Raw genomic sequence first — 16,637 nt, 5'->3', positions numbered from 1 at the left:
TGATTTATATTTGTAACGTGAACGACAAATTAGCAATGAATTCTTTACACTTTTATTATGGCCAAGCACTGTTGATGTTGGCAATGCTGTATGGTCTCATATCAGAGAACGTATACAATTTCACGTTCTCTGCTCATACAAATCAAAATACGTTCTCTGGTATATGTTTTTCTCAGAATAAAATTTGTTTATATTTTGCTAGTTATGGAGAAGCTCGTTTTGTTAAAAGAAGTATTTGATTTACTTTTTAATGATAGTGAAGAAGAAGAAAGTGATAATGATATTAGAGTGATTAAAACACCTTTTAAAAAATGTAGAAACTATGTTGGTTCTGCAGTTGCTAATTTACCTGGTCACAGTTCCGAACATGTTCCTAGCAGCAATCATGAGGATTCTGTAGCGGTCAATGGCCAAGTGAAAACAAATAAAAATTATGTAGAGCATATAGTACCAAAAATGCCCGATAAAAGCTTTAAAGAGCACTTTCGTGTAGAACCTGAAGTATTTGAAATAATCTGCAAGGATATTTATCCATTCTTGTATAAAAAATATGGGCCGGGACGAAATGCCCTTAAACTAGATAAGCAGGTATTAATGACTCTGTGTTATTTAGGGAATAACGAAGCATTACGGTATATCGAATAAATTGAACAAAATTGCAAGGTTTATATATAAATATCAATCTTTTTCAGATCAATATCAGACAAATTTAATGTTTGTACATCAACGTCATGGAGAATTGTTTCCAACGTGTGCAATGCCATACTTAAATTGAATGAAGATACACATATAATTAAGTGGCCAAATCGAAAAGAAGCTGAAAATACTTCCAAACATTACTGTGATATTTACAATTTACAAGGTACGAGTATAAAATCAGTTAAATATATATGTATGGTATATACAATATATTTAAATTAAGAGTTAAATTTTCTTTTAGGCGTTATAGGATGTATAGGCAGTTGTCTTATTAAAACCAGAGCCCCACTTACTTCTAAGAATTCATATAAAAATAAAGATCGAACTCACTCTATTCCGCTACAAGCAGCCTCAAATGAAAAAATGGAATTTATATATTACTATGTGGGCGAGTGTGGTTCTTTGGATATTGCTTCATTAATGGAAAAATCTGAATTGGAGTACCAAATAAACTCAGGTTTTATTTTTACCCAAATATCGAATAAAACTTAATTATGTACATTTTATTTATATTGTAGGTACGTATAAAATAACTAAGGATCAGCATTTATTAGGTGATAGCGCTTATCAGCCAAGGACTTGGTTAATAACTCCGTATCAAGAAAATGAAGGTGTCGAATTGACCGATGGGCAAACATTTTTCAACACAATGCACTCCGAATGCCTCGGAGACATTAATCGTTCTTTCGTTCTACTCAAAGAACGATTTCAACGGCTTCACTACATAGATAGCCTAACGTCTTCTACAATAAAAAAATTCATTGCCGTTTGTTGCATTTTGCATAATATCTGTCTGAAAAACAGCGATATTTCAGAAGAAGGCATAGAATATCAAGTTGATGAGTATGAAAATGTATCGCACAGAAACAAGTATGAAACGGAAGCAGTAACTTGTAAAAGAGACTTACTAATGAATTTATTATATGAATAAAAATTAACTTAAAAATAGTATACAATTATTCTACAATTAAAAAGTGTATGTGATTACTTTGATTACATTCTATCTACCATTTTTTCGAAAATTGCTAGAAACTTTCTTGCCATTTTCATCTTTTCTTGATGTCGTCTTTCCCTTGCATCCTCTACGCTTTCGCAGCAACTATGAGATCTTTGACATCCTCTGCATTTGTAATAATTTCGATCATCATCACTTATTCGTCGACTTCCGTATTCTTTACTATACCGATCATTATCAGCAATTCTAGGTCTTGATCTTGCGTCGCTGTCTTCTTTATCGTATTTATTTCGAATTACCTTACCTTTTCGGCTTTCAATACTAATTTGACTGATGTTACGAACTCTAGCTTTAACATCCTCCGCACTACTATACTTGTCATCACTATCACTTCGATGTCTTTTACGGGTTTGTCGAAAAGTTGAACTCTCCGGCTCTATCGTGTATTCAACGAAATCAAACTCTGTTTCACAGCCCGTAGTAAAAACATCATCAGAATTTGCAGTAACTGAAGGGTTTATCTCCATATCATCTTTAAGAAATTCGTGAATTTGGTCATAAAACTCCCAACTTAATTTTGCTTCTGAATCTTTCATCTTTATGTATGTTCTCTTCAGCCCTTTCCATTTTGATTCAACTTGATCATAAGCCAAACATGTCCCAAGTCGATTGTTAATCTCCTGTGCAATTTGTTGGAAAGTAAATTTCTTTACGCCACTTTGTAACTGGTGGTAATTTTTGTTTATCAAAGAAATAAGCAACAACGTTGGGTTTTTGGTCCACTTAAAACCTTGAAAAGTATAAATTACTCTCTTTTAAATTTAGATCTAGCTTTTAAATTGTGTATATGTATAATCACTTTGAAATTTAGTTTCGCTATGTGCCATTATGTGAGTTTCTTTTTTAACTCCGTGTTTGATTTGGTCTAATAAAAATCCCAAAGTTGTCCTTTAAAGTGTTCTGAAAAAGACAAAGTAATGAGAGTATTCGCAAGTGGACTACATTATAGTTTTACCACAAATATTAAACTAAATTAATACTTCAATAACTACCAGAGTAAATAAAAACACAGACAAATCCTATCAAACTTTCTGATAATAATAAGAAAATACCACAAATAATGTACATATATGAAAAACTCAAACACTTCCGATAACAAACACATCTTTATCGATTAAGGGCGCTTGTCACTTTTCATATTTTAATTTGTAACAATATTTATTTGATACTTTCTTCTCATACTAAATAATTTCGCAAGCAAAATTCTTAATTCATATTAATATAAATTTAATTTATCTATAATAAGCCTTATTCTTTTACATTTCTCATTCACCAATAAGATACGTAAAAATATTAGAATCGATGTTGAAATAATCGAGCATATTTGGCTATTTAAACTGCATAAACAAAAACATCAGCATAACCGCATCAAAGGGTGCATTGGAAGTACAAAACACTGCTCGTGACGACCAGTCAAAGAATATAATTTTAATATTTTAACAGATCAAATTAATTACATATGTCATCAACACAAAAAGAACTTACTGATGGCTCTCGAATAGCATCTTTTGTGGTGCTTGATTTGGAAACAAATGATTTGCCGTATCATTTTTCTAAAATCGCTATTACAGAATTATGCATGTATGGTTTTTCAACTAGTGAATTGGAAACAGCGGCACTAAAATTTGAAGAAATTGACAATGTAACATTCGAGCTCGAACGACCGCGGCATTTGCATAAGCTTACAATGCTATTCAACCCAAGGCGACTTATACACCCAAAGGCTGAGGAAATTACTGGTATGGAAAATGTTTCAGATATCCTTAATATAAATGTATACATATTACTCATTATATTTCGGAATACTACTTACAGGATTGAGTAATTATAGTCTTGAAAAGGAATCACATTTCGATGAAAATGCTGCTGGTATTATAACAAACTTCCTTAAGCACATGCCACAACCAGTATGTTTGGTCGCGCACAATGGTGATACGTTTGATTTTCCGATAGTCAAACAGACGTTCCAAAAGTTAAATTTAGTATGGAAAATTTAATTTTTCTTATTTTTTTCAATATTTAAAAGTTTTCTTTTATTGCTCTATAGAGCCTGCCATGCGAGACCCTCTGTGTGGACTCTTTGCTTGCATTTCGTGTTTTGGATCAACAACTGCAATTCGTTTCTTCACCTACCGACACAACTGAATCCAGTATTTGTTGTAATGATAAAGAGCAATCTGTAATAACATCTAATTCTGATGACGTCAAAGAGACTCTTGTGGATTCAAGAGCGACACTTTTAGAGCAACTTGATGCTGACACAAAAATAGACTGGCGAGCACGTAACGAAACAACACCTAGACGACCCATCGTTACAGGTGTAAAACGCTCGCATTCCGCTATCTCAAAGAGTTTGAATAGTTCTTTTAAATCAAAACGATCACTCTTTGCAAATGTTAAGCTTGAGAAATACCCACCCAAAGGGGTTTATAAATTGGAAAATATGTATAAACGATTTTTTAAGAAAACACCGAAAAATGTGCATTGCGCTGAAGCTGATGTGGAGACATTAATGCATTTAATGCGTGTGTACGGTAGTAGTTTTCTTACATATGCAGAAGAGAAAGCTGTTCTTTTCGAAGATATACCACTAAAACGATGACAAAAAATACGCTATGAAATTAATTCGACATACATACATACCTGTTTGCCCAACTAACCAACCAATATAATACGTTAAGCATGCTATTATTTTATTATGAAGCTAAAAATGATGTAATCATTATGGACCAGTGATGGAATTATAAATAACCATGTTTTGATACCTTGGACATTAAGAAGATGTAGTAATAAAACGTACTAATGTGTTTGCGAAGAAAAACCTGGACGTAGTGTATCATTCTTCCAATACTATATTCAAATACAACTCTTTTAGGTTTCCCAAAAGAGTACTAGGATCAAGAGAGATAATGTCAGTTTGCTTCATTGTGATAATAATGTAATTATTCGACACACTTAGAATTTATTGATGTACTCGCTATCAAAAACAAGAAAACTGCATATTCCCATATGCATTTCTTTTATGCCATAAAGCTATTATAGCATAAAGATCTCGATGCGATCTGAACAATATATTCGGAGAATATAGCGCTGCCTTGGATAGTAATCTATGCAAGTTTTTGTGAAGATATCTTGACAAATAAAACAAGTAAAGAAGGGCTAAACTTTAAACTTACAAGGATCAAAGACGGGGAAATACCTTCAGCTGTTGGTAAAACTTCGTATCAAAAAATATTGAGAAAAATTCAACATTTATTAGTTTCAGTGGCGTAGCTACAACTTCGGGCGCCCGGGGCCAAGGATGTTCCGCCGCCCCCCTTATCAGCCTACCTACAAGTTTCATGAGGTGGTTCGAACAAAGGTGAATTTTTACAAAATATCTTCGATATTAAGTATCTAAAACTTAGGAACTAGAAGCCACGCAAATACTGAAGTTACCAAATTCTCACAATACGGTTTTTGAAGAAATTGATAGTAAAGTTAGAAGACATCTTATTAAAAGCCATAGAAAAAACCAATTTTCGCCCAATATCTTGTACACTTTTGACACAATTTGCAGGAATTTTTGCCCGAATTGAAGTTTTTAAATACCATTTTTGAAAATTTGGAGAAATTAAAGTATTTGGTACATTCAGATTATTACATTGTGAGTGTACAACTCTTTATCTTTTATAATAAATTTTGTAAAAAGTAAGTAAGTGAAGTATTTTTCTGAATATTAAAAAACAGCGAAGATCGTTTTGCCGCCCCCACGACGTTGCGCCCGGGGCGACGGCCCCCCCATTCAATTGAAATTGAAAATTTAATTGAATTGAAAATTCGTATAATCAGGTGGAAAGTGGGAAACCTTTATATATGTATGCTATTTTGAGGGCAGAAAAATTGACCGCCTGATAAATATATAACACTCGTACACTGATCGTCATATTCAACATATACAAGCATGTAGTATATGGGGGCATTAAACTAATATACATATATCCAATAAGTGTTTAATTAAATTTGTAAATATATCTTACACTTTGACCGATAAATACGGCAGAAAGCCAACCGGAAGTGTAAATTATATTATTATATTCGGTATATGAGAGATAAGGGTAGTATTTAACCGGTTTTTCTATTTTTGCCATTAAAGGTTATTATTAGCAGAAAAAGTTGGTCTCTGAGTTTCATGAAGAGGGTAGTATAGTTTTTTCTCACACAAATTTTTATTTGAAAGTTCAAGTTTTTCATATGTTATTCTACATGTAATATAATACTGAGAAAATTTTTTTTCTCAAATTTTTTGGTATCCGGTGGAGAAATGGGGGCCGGAAGATGCCATCTTTAAAAGTGGTACCCACGATATCTTCATTGTGGATGATCTGAAACAAATGGGATACATTTTATTTTAGAGTACATTTAAAAAGCTATCTAATGACCTTCGACTGAAACAATTCATTGATAAATAAACAAATAGTACAACTTTTAATTTTTTTTTTGTTTTTTTCGCCTGATTTTTGTTATTAAATGTGTCATAATGTTGTCAAATATCTATTAACAATGATGATTATATTATAGATATACATATATATTATAGGACATTACATAGCCAAATCTTTTCTGAAAATTCAAAAAAAAAAAAAAAAATTAGACAAATCGGCCAAGGAGGTTAGCTGGAGTCGTGGTAACCAGATCAAAAAACACTGTTTCGAGAAAATCGCGTTTAAACATCACCAACTGTGCGATTCGAGCGTCGCGACCGTCACCATCTGAGTCAAAGGAAGTTTCTACATTATTATTAAGGTTTAAAATAATCAGTTTTTCGATGTTTTGAAAAATTGTTACCATACTACCCTCTTAAGGTACCTCACATACCATCACTATTATACCCAAGATAATGTCAACCCGATGTTTAAGAATCCTAATATTAGTTGTATGGGGTCAAGGACAAGTTTTCACCCGAATTTATTCATTTTAGGCACAAAGACGTACCGTTTTTAGAAAAAATTCGCACATTTCTCTATTTGGTATATGGGGAGTAAGGGATTATTATTGATCCGATTCACCCATTTTTGGTACACATACATATTATTATCAGATGTCTTTCTGGTCTTTGTTCCTCTCTTAACGAAACTCTACACGTCACTCATCATCCCCATCTTGCTATATGGTGCGGAGGCCTGGACGATGACAACATCTGATGAGTCGGCATTACGAATTTTTGAAATAAAGGTATTGTGGAATATTTATGGTCCTTTGCGCATTGGTAGCGGCGAATACCGCAGTCGATGGAACGATGAGCAGTACGAGATATACGATGACATTGTCATAATTCAGCGAAATAAGATACAGCGACTACGCTCGCTAGGTCATGCTGTCCGAATGGTCGAAAACACTCCAGCTTTGAAAGTATTCGACGCAGTACCTGCCGGGGAAATCAGAGGAAGACCTCCACTCCGTTGGAAAGACTAGGTGGAGAAGGACATGGCTACACTTGGAATATCCAATTGGCGCCAATCACCGAAAAAAGGAAACGACTGGTGCGCTATTCCGAACTCGGCTATAACCGCGTAAACGGTGTCTACGCCAATAAAGAAGAAGAAGGATACTCACTAAGTTTCAATAATATTTCTCACAGATTGCCCTATAATTATATATATTATATATATTCCATAAAAAGTTCGCAATAGGGGGTTTGAATAGTTTTGAACCAGTATGAATAATTTTTGATTGTATGCTGGGCAAAATTCGTGCGTAGCTTTACTCTGATACATTCATTAGTGGAACTTAAATATTTTGTTATAGGAGAAGAAGGTGTGACTGTAGTTCGATTTCAACCATCACAATTGCTTTAAGCAACACTTAGAGCCATTTTCTGGTCAGTAGCCATCTCTCAGTTAAGCTAGTTCTCCTTTCGGCAAAGAATCTTTTTGTTTAACCAGAACTTAACTGACGGTTGGCTAACCTGACATTGAGAAAACTGTCATTTGAAAAAGACTCTTATATTTTCTGGCATTATTTTGGGAGATATGTGATATAGTTGTCCGATCTGATATCTCAAAAACTGTTGAGGAATTTTTAATAATCCCGAAAAACTAAAACTCACTTAAAAAATCGCTGGCATGAAATCGGTTTTAAACCCATATATAAAAATCGACCCGCTCTAATGTACATTCGGGATTTTCTTCAATTTCAAATGATTTTGTCTATAGCTGAATGTGTCTCGTTTTGAATTTTTAATATTTTTGATAAATAACATGTCATTAACTTATTTCTAAACAAATAATTTCTGTACCGCAAAAATTACCGCTATAAAGTGTTGTCAAACATGCACAACACTTGAAAATTTTGAGTGGTAAGTTCTACGTGGCAACGAGTGTATACAAAATTAATTGATTCACCGGTTTTCCGACATCCGCAATTGTGCGAATATTATTGTTAAGTAGAAATGCTCTACACAGCTACAGCTGTGAACAACTACAAAATGCGGCTATTTAAAGATAAGATATTGAACTTAACAAAAATACATAAATAAAAAGTAATAAACGTAGGGTTAAGAACCCATTTATGGTCACCGTACTCGATTGAGAACATAATTCTTTTCAATTTCCCATCTTACATGTCTAAATTTAAATAGTTATTTGTTCGTGATTATTGTAACTGAGAACAAGTAATACAAGAATAAAAGAACTGTATTCGACAATTTTTTCAAAAGTTAGTGAACTTCGAAGGTACGTGTCGGAGGACTGGGTGAGGCAAGTTTATTGAGACTAACATATTTCGAAATATATCTAACACTTAACACTTACTGATCCAAACGGGGTTAGATCGCCGAAAAAACAGCCCTTGGTCGGATGAAATCCGAGTCAATTCCGGTGCGCAGAACCGGCTGTCGTGGGAATTATATCTCGTTGTATTCGGTTGGGTACCGTGGACAAATATGTACATGTTATAATTATTATTGAAAATTATTTTGTATTACAGATTCGTGAAAATGAATAGAAAATATTTTAACAATAAATATCAATAGATTTGAAAGGTATGAGGAGGCTATAGACACTATATGGCAAGATAGTAACGATCGGCATCCGGTTGATAATGAGCCATTGGTAGCAAAACGTTTCCGCAATAATCAGCGCACAATAGCTTCCGTTTGGCGTAAGTGCTGCCCATTATATTCTTCAAGTTGGTTGAGTAATTCTGAAGTGATTCCTTCCAAGATCTTGTAAATAAAGATCTAAGAGATCGGTCTCGCAACGAAAGTGGTACTCTGGCTCCATGACACCGTAGTTAAGCCCATTATGTTTTATGGAGTCTTTATGTTCTGGATTCTTAAAAGAACGCGTATCTGAACATTCGGATATCCTCACACACTTTAACTTCATACCGGATCAACTAGATTATAGAGTCGCCAAATTGCAAAGCCTTTTGTCTCAAGACTGATCGCAGGAGATCTAGTGAACTCTTCGCCCTCAGTAAGGCTAGCCTCTCCCCAATTGTGGGAGTTTTAACAAGCCATTGACCTATTGGCGTTCATGCTGTATGGTTGGGAATCTTACCAGATGCCATACACATATACCAGTCCACGTGCGATCGTCGATCTGCCATCAACTTAACCTTGAGAACTCATTCTAGTACAAATAGATGTTTGAACAGTATATTGAACTATATGCAAGACGCTTTAGATATGAAAAAGTTCATAGCCATATTGATATCTTCTGGATATCATAAACTTACACATGTATGTAGGTATTCCTATATTTTCTAACGCTATATCGAGAAACAGATTTCGCGAAAATAAAAGCAATAGGCTTTGTGTTATGATAAAATGTCTATTGATGAATGGGTGAAATATTTTAGACACACTCCGCAAAAAATTTTATTCGTGGCAAGCCAGTACGATATACTATCTACTTTTAAAGTGGAAAACCAATAGACGGTGATAAACTTGAAAAAAAAACCTTTTAACGGATTTACGAAAGCGGGGGTTTTCCGCAACTGAAACACCATCATTATCTACGGTTGATGGTTTGGCTCAAGATCGTATGAGTCACTTTCGTAGGAAGCTCGAAAAAATTGCGCTGTGTTGTATGTTGTCATGTCAGAGTTCGCTGAGAATGTACAGAATATGCTAAAGAAGGCCCTAACTCGAATCACCATAATCCACAAAAACACGTCGAGTTAGTGAGACTTATATATATTGGATAGTCGAAAAAGTCTTTTCGTATTTCATCAACTTATTTTTTTTTCATTTATACTAATACTCGTAAATAAACAAATATGTACCATTTTGGTCGACCACTTTTTGCAATTTTTCCGCTCGAGACATTATTCCATCAGTGTACTTGTAAAACTTTCATCAGTGTAAATCAAAACTTCGGCATTTCCAGAACGGAAGCGAGCGAACCATTGTTGTGCTATACGAACTGATACAGCATCGTCTCCTTAAACTTAACAAATTTCATTGGTGACTTACGTGGCATTCATACCTTTTTTATACAAAAATTTCAAAATATAGCGAATTTCTTCATTATTTCCACTCATTTTTGAACAGCTGTAACTTTTTTACAACTTCCCCGATTTTAATTTAATTTTTTGGTTAAATGAAACTTAAAATCTCGTCTTTCCAAAACTATATGATATGAGACAATGTGATTGGTAGCACTGGAGAAATACGACTGCAACGACAACTATAAACAAAATACGAAAAGATTTTTTCGACTATGTGTTTACAAAGTGGGATTGTTCCGAACAATGTGACTTAGAGAATCACGTGCCAATCAAATGTCTATGAAATTTGACTTCTAAAAGATATTGCCAATATAAGAGTTCGATTTATAAAGGACTTCCAATTATAGAAGTTCGAGTTATGGAAGTTCAACTGTATTTAAATTCTCAGAATTTAATATATATTATACATATAAACAAAGCTCATTCACCGCTATCGATCGCGTTTGGTATACACTTTCACTCTAGAAATTAAATAACTCATTCGCGCTGATGTTCGCAACGATTGCAGTTTAGTTGCCCGGTATTATGGAAGAGAGTTTTCAGTGCAATTACGAGCAACGCACGATCGCTTCTTTCGTGTTGCTCAAGTTTGACACAAATGAGGAGATACGTTTTCATAAAATTGATGCGATTGACGAATTTTGTATGTACGGAATTTCCAATAACCAACTCGAGACGAAACCGATATATAACAAACATTGCTGTGCAAAAAAATTAATGATTCCCAAAAAACCGCGTGTTCTGAATAAGCTATTATTGACAATCAATTCCGAGCAAAATACTGGTGAGTGCACATATTTACATATGAGCATACATACATATGTATGTACACAAACATATAAATACATACATATGTAATTTAATCTTCAAAACAGAACGGAGTGACTACCTTAGTTTCATACATTTCATCAAGCACTTGCAACAACCTGTTTGCTTGGTTGCAAATCGTGGAAAGGATTTATGTTTTCCAATTATCAAACACAAACTGGATAAATTTAAATTGGTACGTAAAATATTATTATATTCCTTTAAGGGGTTAGGTGTAGTCAGAAAAAATTATTTTTTTTTTTTTAGAAAAGTCAAAACATAGCAGCATTAAATAAGGTTTCGACTTGACTTGACAGAAATTTGAGAAAAACAAGTAAGAAACGGCTTAGTTCGGCTGTAACCGAACATTTTATACTTGCAAGAATCAAAGCCAGAAATATTTAAGTTGTAAAACGTCAACCAGAGGATCGAAATCCAAGCAATTTTATATATATGTACGTTGTATACGTTTATACGTTATATATATGTACGTTTTATATACATAGTTGTATATATTGTATACATAGTTGTAGCGACCCAATTTTACCTATTTTTCTCAATACCAGATACTAAAAACCCATCAGATTATATATAGTAAAGTCAGCCGGATGTTCGAAAATCACACTGTTATGAGTACGCGCTCTCACTTTCGTTGAGATAGCTCACATATTGGCTGATATATGAATGTATGCGGAGCAAATCACCCGGAAGTCGAAAAAGACTTTTCGTGTTTTGTCAAGAGACGTGGTTGCAGTCGTATATCTCCGGTGCTTCCAATCACATTGTGTCATACCATATAGTTTGGGAAAGGTGAGATTTTAAGCTTCATTTAGCCAAAAAAATTAAATTCGGGGAAGTTGAAAAAAAGTGACAGCTGTTCAAAAATGAAGAAATTAGCTATATTTTGAAATTTTTTGTATAAAAATGGGAAGAATGTCACGCAAGCCACCATTGAAATTTATGGAGACGATGCTTTTTAGTTCGTGGTTCACTCGCTTCCATTCTGGAAATTTCGAAAGTTCAATTTACACTGATGAAAGCTTTACATTAATGGAATAATGTCTCTAGCGGAAAAATGGCAAAAAGTTTTCGACCAAAATGGTACATAAACCAAAATGTCTGAAAGAATTTCATTCAAATATGGTATACCGAATGGGTTTCAAGCAACATGTGGTCATTAGTTCAAAAAACATAATTTTGAGAAAAACGCATTTAAAGTTTGTGATTTTATGATGATTGTGACAAGTTATGAGTCCCCTAATTATACTTTAAGAAAATCTAAAAAATGGATTAATTGAAAACTCTGACTACCCCTAACGCCTTAATCTAGCCGCGTGTAACTGTAAAACGTTGGTTCTCAAAAGCTTTGCTTTAAAATCGTTGTTAAATAATATAAATTTTTTCATTTCATCGCTTAAAATTACATCGTACCGCAAATTTCGTCATACAAAAATTGTAAACATTCTTTACAATTCCATTCGTTTTATATTTTAATAGTGTTCCAGTAACTAATCTTATTTACTAGTTATATCTGAGCAGAGTATATTATGTTTGTAACCCACGGAAGGAAGGACAGCATGTCAGAGACCCTATGGAGTATATATGTATATGTATAAATGATCAGTGTGACGTGCTGAGTCAATTAGTCATGTCCGTCTGACTGTACATACTCTAACTAAATACTCAGTTTTTGAGATATGTATAGGAAATTTTGCGAACGTCCTTTTCTCCCCATGCAGCTGCTAATTTACCAATATCGCCGATATCAGAGCGCTATTGCATATACCTAGCTATCATACAAACTGATCGATGAAAATGAAGTTCTTGTTAGGAAACCGTTTTTATTTGACAAGATTGTCCCAAGCAACGCTACAATCTCTGAATAAATTGTTCAGATCGGACTACTATAGCTTACAGCTGCCATACAAATGAATTTTTTGCATGGAAAAAATTTTTATTTGACAAGTTATCTTCTACAAAGACACACATATCCATATGTATTAGAGTGCTTGGAAAAAATTGTATTTGACTCGAACATATTGTTCAGCATACCTACCTAATGTGCTATACAAATGCATCTCTGTCGGATATTAAAGCTACGGATCAGCCAAAGTTAGCGATTTTATTGTTTTTATTTTATTTGTAATTAATACAATATTTATAATTTTTTTAATTTTATTAAATTTAATTTAATTTTTTTACAATATACATATGTAGGAAATGCCACCCAATACTCTATGCTTGGACTCTACTTTTGCTTTTCGTGGGTTAGATGAACAGATGACGGTCGAGCCTGCTAAAGTCAAAATATTTAACCAAACAATGTTTGAAGTTTGTGTTGAACCGGTGGAAAATGAGATTAATGCTGATACTCGTAGCAGCAACAACAACATCACCAACGCTGATAACCGACAAGATACTCAACTATTGATGACAATACCAACACGCGCTGAACAACTTGATGCTGAAACAAAAACCGACTGGCGCGCACATAACGAAACCACACCTCAGCGACCGATAGTTACGGGCGTCAAACGTCGTATTTCGAACGATTCAACGCCCACAACATCTGAAGCCGCTAGACAAAAAGTTTCTCGAAGACTATTTACGAACGAATTAGAGGTCAACAAGTATGATTTAACAAATATGTATGAAAGATTTTTTAACACTTCATATAGAAGAAAGCCTTATACTGAATCACATGTGGAAGCTCTAATGCGTTTAATCCAAGTATATGGAGAAAGTTTTACTGAATATGCAAAAAATTATGCTACACCTTTTGCTGAAATACAGCAAATATGCTTATAGGTGCGGAATTATAGGATCCTGACAGTATTTCGGCTACACATAACTCTTGTATATACAACTGTTGATGGACCAAATGAATAAAAAAAAATTAAACGCTTAGTCATAGCTCATATACATAAATTTATGACCCAATAATTTTTATATTTGAAACAAAAACTAAAGCTACCCAACAAATTTGTACTGATAAGAGCTCCATAAATGTGTCACCGCTAAACAATTTTGAACGAGTTTCAATTGTAAAATCATAAAATCATAAATTTTTACTCTTGTAAAAAAAAATGTTGTTGGATTACATACAAAAATGTGTTTACGCATTACAACTCTCACCGCTATGTTATCGATTCGTTATTCTTGCTACTTTATGAGACTGATTTGCCGATATATGTATGTATGTATGCATGCGTGTTAAATTATCTAATAAATATTTCTGAACACTTTGGCGAAATAAGAAAACAAACATTGTAGGAAAGGAGTTGTAATATTAATTTTGTCGTTCTTTTTATACTCTTGCAACATGTTGCTACAGAGTATAATAGCCTTGTCCACTTAACGGTTGTACGTATCACCTAAACTAAGCAAGATAGATATAGGGCTATATATATACATATATATTATATATATCAGGTTTACGAGACGAGTTGAAATCCTACCACGCCCACAAAACGCCACTAAAAAATCTAATATATATGAAACTCTAATTTGGCATAGGGGATCGCAGTAGCAAGGAACACCAGTGTGCAGAAAATTTGAAAAAGTGGGCGTGGCCCCGTTTTCTAAAATGTTTAATGTATATATCTCCTAAATCGCTAAGGCTACAACAATCGAATTTGCCTAGCACAAATATTATAAGGTAACCCCATATAAGGGTACTGCTAAGAACTACTAAAAGCGCATTAAATCTGTACTACTAAAATGTAATATAGTGGAGCGCCGTAAGGTTTATACCTCGGAATCCAGGGCCAGTCAATGAATCTTTACAAAACTTTGGAAATGTGTTTTTAATAGTATATAGAAAAATGTTAAAAAAAATATTTTGTGCGATCTCAATTTTTTAATTATTATTATAAATAATTATTAATTTTTTGGAGTTTTCTTTGATTTATAATAGTTTAAAATTATATTTTAAAAAGAAGAGCTATTACAAACTTGATCTTAGTTCTTAAGGGACTGCAGATATAAAAATGAAGGTCGAGGAGGGGAATAGAGGGGACAACAGCAGTTGTTGAGTGTTATTAATGCGGGCCCTAACAGAATAGTACACGTGGCAACGTGCTAGGCTTAATACGTAGCTGTTGTTGTTCGCTCTGAAAAAAAATATTTTCTAATTATGGTTTATTTACAATTAATATATATATTATTGTGCAGTGAGAGTGATGAAAATTAATAACTGAACATTACTGAGTTTTACAAAGTTTGAGAATAGTGGCATAGATAGTAAGTATTTGTTTTTTATTTATATTATGTACATGCTTTTCAGAACAATAGTGAATACTCAATCGTATATTTTATAATAGATCGATTTTGAAAGTTAGAATGTAATAGTAGAATTTAATAATAAAAATCATTCATTATGATATAAAGGTTAGTTATTAATATTAGTAATATTTGTTGTTACAGCCTCATATAAAAATGGGTGAACCATCGAATAGTGATAATATAAGTAATGATTGCCTCATTTGTGACCAAATCGGATGTTGTTCTGAATTAATCTCTGAACTAGGAGATATTATAAAAATCACTAGAGGAATATCAACACTGAAAGCTGCTTCTGCGGAAAGGGCGGATGGACTTTCTCAGTATTTAAATACTCGCGAATTTGTCCACGTGCATTCAGTATGCAGGCAAAAATATATTAATAAAGGGTATATTATTTCTTATTAAAAAAAAAAAAACACCACACCAGCATGATCTCCACCTAAAAAAACTTCGAGCGGCTACTTCAATTGATTTTGAATAGGTGCTTTTTATGTGAAAAAGAAGCGGATGAAATGAAGGAAAAAAAAATCCAATTCGTCAAGACAACAAATCAGCTACGTAACTACTTCTGATTTCAAGAAAACGATATTAAATTTGATAAGTGAAGAGAGAAGTGAATATTGTCGCAATATCCATAAAAGAATTGTAGGCGTGTTAGATTTAGTAGCTCAGGAAGCTAAGTATCATGCGGATTGTTATATGCGTTTAAAAACTACCGTAAAACAGACCCCGAGAGGGAAAAAAATTCATCCAGTCACAATACAAGTAGATGCAGCAATGGAGCAGATTTTCAAATATATTGAAGAAAACGATGACTGTCAGTTTTCACTGGCAGAATTAAAAAGTATTGTAACAATTGACCATATTCCTGACGATAAAACAATAAAAATGAGATTAACGAATCATTACGAGGATAATATTGTATTCTCCAGTAAAAAATTTGGAGCCAATACAATAATACGAAATAAAAAAAAATAATAATAATAAAAAAAATCGAGATCGACCAATTTTTTTTTTTTACTTTTTTATTTGAGGTTTTAATAATGCAGTCAAACACTTGTTATACGGATTCATTGACTGTCCCTGGGTTCCGAGATTTTACTATTTTTATGCCTTACGGCGCTCCACTAATAATCAATAACTAAATACGCCAGAGACATTAAATTTTACCTCCGAGATGTTAGCAGAAGACTTTATGGGAGCCGATGTGAAAATTGGACGATGGGCATGGCATCGCCCACTTTTTGGTACTAAATTTAGTACGTGGCATTCTTCTCATATTCCTATGTCACAGTCAACAACGCCGACTTACCATATAGCACAACTCTAAATTCCGAAT

General features: G+C 33.5%; 3 protein-coding genes across 5 annotated transcripts; 2 read left to right on the top strand and 1 right to left on the bottom strand.

The window, feature by feature from the left end:
- The first annotated feature begins 157 nt into the window (after positions 1 to 157).
- Positions 158 to 1,695, top strand: LOC126754211 (putative nuclease HARBI1). Of its 2 annotated transcripts, none has more exons than XM_050466176.1 (4): positions 158 to 632; positions 693 to 862; positions 941 to 1,156; positions 1,218 to 1,695. In XM_050466176.1, exons 1-4 carry the CDS (start codon positions 205 to 207, stop codon positions 1,628 to 1,630), a joined length of 1,227 nt encoding a protein of 408 aa, XP_050322133.1. In that variant the 5' UTR covers positions 158 to 204; the 3' UTR covers positions 1,631 to 1,695. The 2 variants fall into 2 exon arrangements, with proteins under 2 accessions (XP_050322133.1, XP_050322132.1); XM_050466175.1 differs by having other exon boundaries at positions 923 to 1,156.
- On the bottom strand, positions 1,587 to 2,794 carry LOC126754213 (uncharacterized). Of its 2 annotated transcripts, none has more exons than XM_050466179.1 (3): positions 2,707 to 2,794; positions 2,514 to 2,614; positions 1,587 to 2,444 (listed from the first exon to the last, which is right to left on the bottom strand). In XM_050466179.1, exons 2-3 carry the CDS (start codon positions 2,539 to 2,541, stop codon positions 1,693 to 1,695), a joined length of 780 nt encoding a protein of 259 aa, XP_050322136.1. In that variant the 5' UTR covers positions 2,542 to 2,614; positions 2,707 to 2,794; the 3' UTR covers positions 1,587 to 1,692. The 2 variants fall into 2 exon arrangements, with proteins under 2 accessions (XP_050322136.1, XP_050322135.1); XM_050466178.1 differs by having other exon boundaries at positions 2,670 to 2,777.
- A 69-nt stretch (positions 2,795 to 2,863) lies between these two features.
- Positions 2,864 to 14,882, top strand: LOC126753694 (uncharacterized). Its single transcript, XM_050465370.1, has 6 exons — positions 2,864 to 3,453; positions 3,530 to 3,696; positions 3,762 to 4,310; positions 10,721 to 10,991; positions 11,083 to 11,210; positions 13,232 to 14,882. Exons 1-6 carry the CDS (start codon positions 3,174 to 3,176, stop codon positions 13,820 to 13,822), a joined length of 1,986 nt encoding a protein of 661 aa, XP_050321327.1. The 5' UTR covers positions 2,864 to 3,173; the 3' UTR covers positions 13,823 to 14,882.
- The last annotated feature ends 1,755 nt before the right edge of the window (positions 14,883 to 16,637 follow it).

This window comes from Bactrocera neohumeralis, chromosome 3 (genome assembly GCF_024586455.1).
Source record: "Bactrocera neohumeralis isolate Rockhampton chromosome 3, APGP_CSIRO_Bneo_wtdbg2-racon-allhic-juicebox.fasta_v2, whole genome shotgun sequence".
Taxonomy (NCBI): Eukaryota; Metazoa; Arthropoda; class Insecta; order Diptera; family Tephritidae; genus Bactrocera; species Bactrocera neohumeralis.
The sequence above is the reverse complement of the archived record's forward strand: the minus strand, read 5'-3'. Positions and strand labels throughout refer to the sequence as shown.

Coding starts and splice junctions, on each gene's coding strand:
- LOC126754211 (XM_050466175.1), top strand. CDS start 205: ATGGAGAAGCTCGTTTTGTTAAAAGAAGTATTTGATTTACTTTTTAAT. Junction 633..692: donor GGGAATAACGAAGCATTACG/GTATATCGAATA, acceptor AATCTTTTTCAG/ATCAATATCAGACAAATTTA. Junction 863..922: donor TGATATTTACAATTTACAAG/GTACGAGTATAA, acceptor ATTTAAATTAAG/AGTTAAATTTTCTTTTAGGC.
- LOC126754213 (XM_050466179.1), bottom strand. CDS start 2,541: ATGGCACATAGCGAAACTAAATTTCAAA. Junction 2,445..2,513: donor TAGCGAAACTAAATTTCAAA/GTGATTATACAT, acceptor ATACTTTTCAAG/GTTTTAAGTGGACCAAAAAC.
- LOC126753694 (XM_050465370.1), top strand. CDS start 3,174: ATGTCATCAACACAAAAAGAACTTACTGATGGCTCTCGAATAGCATCT. Junction 3,697..3,761: donor CGTTCCAAAAGTTAAATTTA/GTATGGAAAATT, acceptor ATTGCTCTATAG/AGCCTGCCATGCGAGACCCT. Junction 11,211..13,231: donor AACTGGATAAATTTAAATTG/GTACGTAAAATA, acceptor ATACATATGTAG/GAAATGCCACCCAATACTCT.